Source organism: Pteropus vampyrus, unplaced genomic scaffold (assembly GCF_000151845.1).
Source record: "Pteropus vampyrus isolate Shadow unplaced genomic scaffold, Pvam_2.0 Scaffold6, whole genome shotgun sequence".
In the NCBI taxonomy this organism is placed as follows: Eukaryota; Metazoa; Chordata; class Mammalia; order Chiroptera; family Pteropodidae; genus Pteropus; species Pteropus vampyrus.
The window spans coordinates 9623234-9626030 of record NW_011888787.1 but is presented as its reverse complement, the minus strand read 5'-3'; the positions used below and the strand labels follow the sequence as shown (position 1 = coordinate 9626030).

General features: G+C 41.9%; 1 protein-coding gene across 1 annotated transcript in view; it reads right to left on the bottom strand.

Annotated features, from left to right (window-relative positions):
• The window catches only part of VAV3 (vav guanine nucleotide exchange factor 3), a 325354-nt gene that overhangs the window by 168425 nt on the left and 154132 nt on the right, over positions 1 to 2797 (bottom strand). The window contains exon 6 of the mRNA XM_011369192.2: positions 2163 to 2255. Within this exon, the coding sequence (XP_011367494.1) occupies positions 2163 to 2255 (93 nt within the window). The remainder of the gene's footprint in view (positions 1 to 2162; positions 2256 to 2797) is intronic.

Here is a 2797-nt window from a genome sequence, read left to right as displayed (position 1 = left end):
TGACTTATTCTAATTTATATAACAGATTTTTATCAACAATAAGTATTTATTGAAAGTCAACGGTTTGTCAATACCAAAAAAGAGGCAAAAACTATTTTCTCTATCTTAAAGATTTTACACTTGAACAGAGATAGAAAGACATAAACACAAGTGAACATATTTAAAGAATAAAATAAAAGGCTTGGGCAATCAGTGCTTCGGAACGTAAGAGAAAAAGACAACGCCATCGGCTGAATTGGCAGAAAACGGCAGCGACTTGGAGATTTCTTTGAGGACTGATAGGAAATGTCCCTCGAATGCTTTGTGGAGATTCTAGATCCCTGAGATCAATAATCTGCTGATGCAATTATTCCCCTCCTGCCCTGGGAATTTTAATTCCTGGTCTACCATATCTCTTTCCATTACTACTCCCATTTTCTTTCTTAGCGATCTCAGTATTGGGACAGATGATCCTTTCGACGGCCTGGCCTTCCAGGTCCTTGAGCTCTGAGAGTCTTGTGCCCCAGCCTAGCTCAGCTCCCTACTCTTGTGCTCATCTCCCAAGACCTAGTTCATTATCAACAACTGCAAATGCTCCGTAGCGTTAATTTCAAGCAAATCAGCTCTCTGACCACTACCCCCCACCTTTGGGGCTCATTCCCTCAGGGGATTCTTCAGCGCCACTGGGTCCACCAATCCACTGACCAACTCACATCTCTCACGTCCCCACCTCCCTCCTGACCCGGTTTACATTCCACAAACCATCATCAGAATCACGTCCCTGCATATACCTGTACCCTCTCTTCTTCCACCGTACTTTTCTGGAAAAAGAAACGCCCTGGTAAATCTAGCTTGCCACATATTTAGTGCCTGTGCCTAAAACGTTAAATATGAACTATGTTCATAGTCTAATGCTAAACACAGTCACAAAACTGAACCGGTCTATAACGCTACGTAATCCTACTACATCTTCCTAGCCAAGTTGCTCCCATTCTCCTTAGCAACTCTTCCGTACCCTCATCTCTTTTGCTAGACTTCCAAAACTTTCCCCTGCCTCTCATTTTCCTAAATGTGGAAGTGCCGGACCTGACCTCAAACATCTTCTCTATTAACATTCATTCCTTAGGTGATCTCACCTAGGTCCCTGACCGCGGGACTCGTATCTCTAACTTCCTCCTCGACACGTGTCCCTCGAAGCTAACAGATACTGCAAATTTAGTACGTTCCAACAGACCTGTGATTCCCAAACCTGCCCTTCCCCAGCTCAGTCTCCGTCTTCGCCATTCCCACAACTGCTCATGCTAAAAACCCAGCATTCTTACTTGCTCTCTCTCCTACCTATTTCATCACCAGAACCAGTTAGCTCTACTTTCAAATTGACTCAGAATCTGGCCGCTCCTTACCAATTCCACCAATACCACCATTTCCTATCGACTCGATTACTGCAATAGCCTTCTAGCTTCTCTCCCAGTTTCTTTCCCTTACCTGACAAAGGTCAGAAAGAGCTGTTAAAAATTTACATTAGATCCCACCACTTTTGCTGCTCAAAGCACCCTTGCTTGGAGCTAGATGCGCCTCCCTGCTCTGCACGGCCGGCTGGCTCACCTGCTCTCTGACCCCACTGCTCCCTACACTCATTCTGCTTCGGCCACCTGGGCTGCTGCTGCTCCCTGAAGCACACTGAACATAGTCCCATCTCAGGGCCTTTCTCCCAGGAGTTGTCATCCCTGAGGTATCTGCATGGCTTGCTCCCTCAATTCACTCAGCTGTCCGCTTTAAATATGATCTTATCATAGAAACCTTCCATCACCACTCCACATAAAATAAACCCGGCCCGCCCCCATCACTCTCCGCCCCTTTCTTCTGCCTTATGTTTCTTCAGAGAATGTATCACCATCTGGCATACTTATTTACTTAAATTACAACCCCTCCTACGACAGAGAAAGTGTCACGAGAACCAGGTTTTATTGTGTTCACTGCTATCGTCTCAGCCCCAAGAACAGGGCCAGTCGGGCACTAAGATATCAATAAACAGTTGTGGAATCATGAAATCCGCTTTGAGATCTTTAAATCCAAAGTTCTACCGAAAATTAGAATACACACACATAGTAGAAACACTGAGGCTAATGCATTAACTACATAAGGCAATCTTGGGACATCAAGGGTGATACACGATGACTTACTTTTTCTATTGACTCCAGGGTTTCTGTATATTTTTCTTCCGTTTGCTTAATTTCTGCTAGGCAGCAACTTCGTATGTCATTTTCCAGACATTTCTGAAATTAGAATTATCAAATTAAAATTATGTAATCAAATTTACGTATTAATCTCTCTGGTAGAAGGTGCGAAGAGATCAAAATCATTGCTGGTTTTCTTAAGCTTTCTATCCTAATAAAACACACAACTGAAATATACATCTAACTGCATTTGTGAAGTACCTTGGCTTTTTTTTTTTAACTTTGAACGACGTAAATGAAAAAGTTTTAAATAATTAAAAATACACTTGTGAATACAGACACTCTCTTTAAATTGAAACACCTCTTTTACTATGAAAATTATCGAATCGGGAACATCACAAATGGTGTGATAAAGTTTTCTTAACGTACAGTGCACTTTACAAGTGCTATAGACATAATCGCAAAAATAATATAACAATATTCGGTAAGTAAAAATCTGAAAATATTTTTTAAGAGTTAACATCTTGGAGTTTGGCCATTTCACTAAGTGTTTAAGACTGGAAGTAGCGGAGCATAGCATGAAGATCAAAGTTTTGGAGATCAGATAGAATTGGGTTCAAGAACCAGTGTTGCTGTTATTC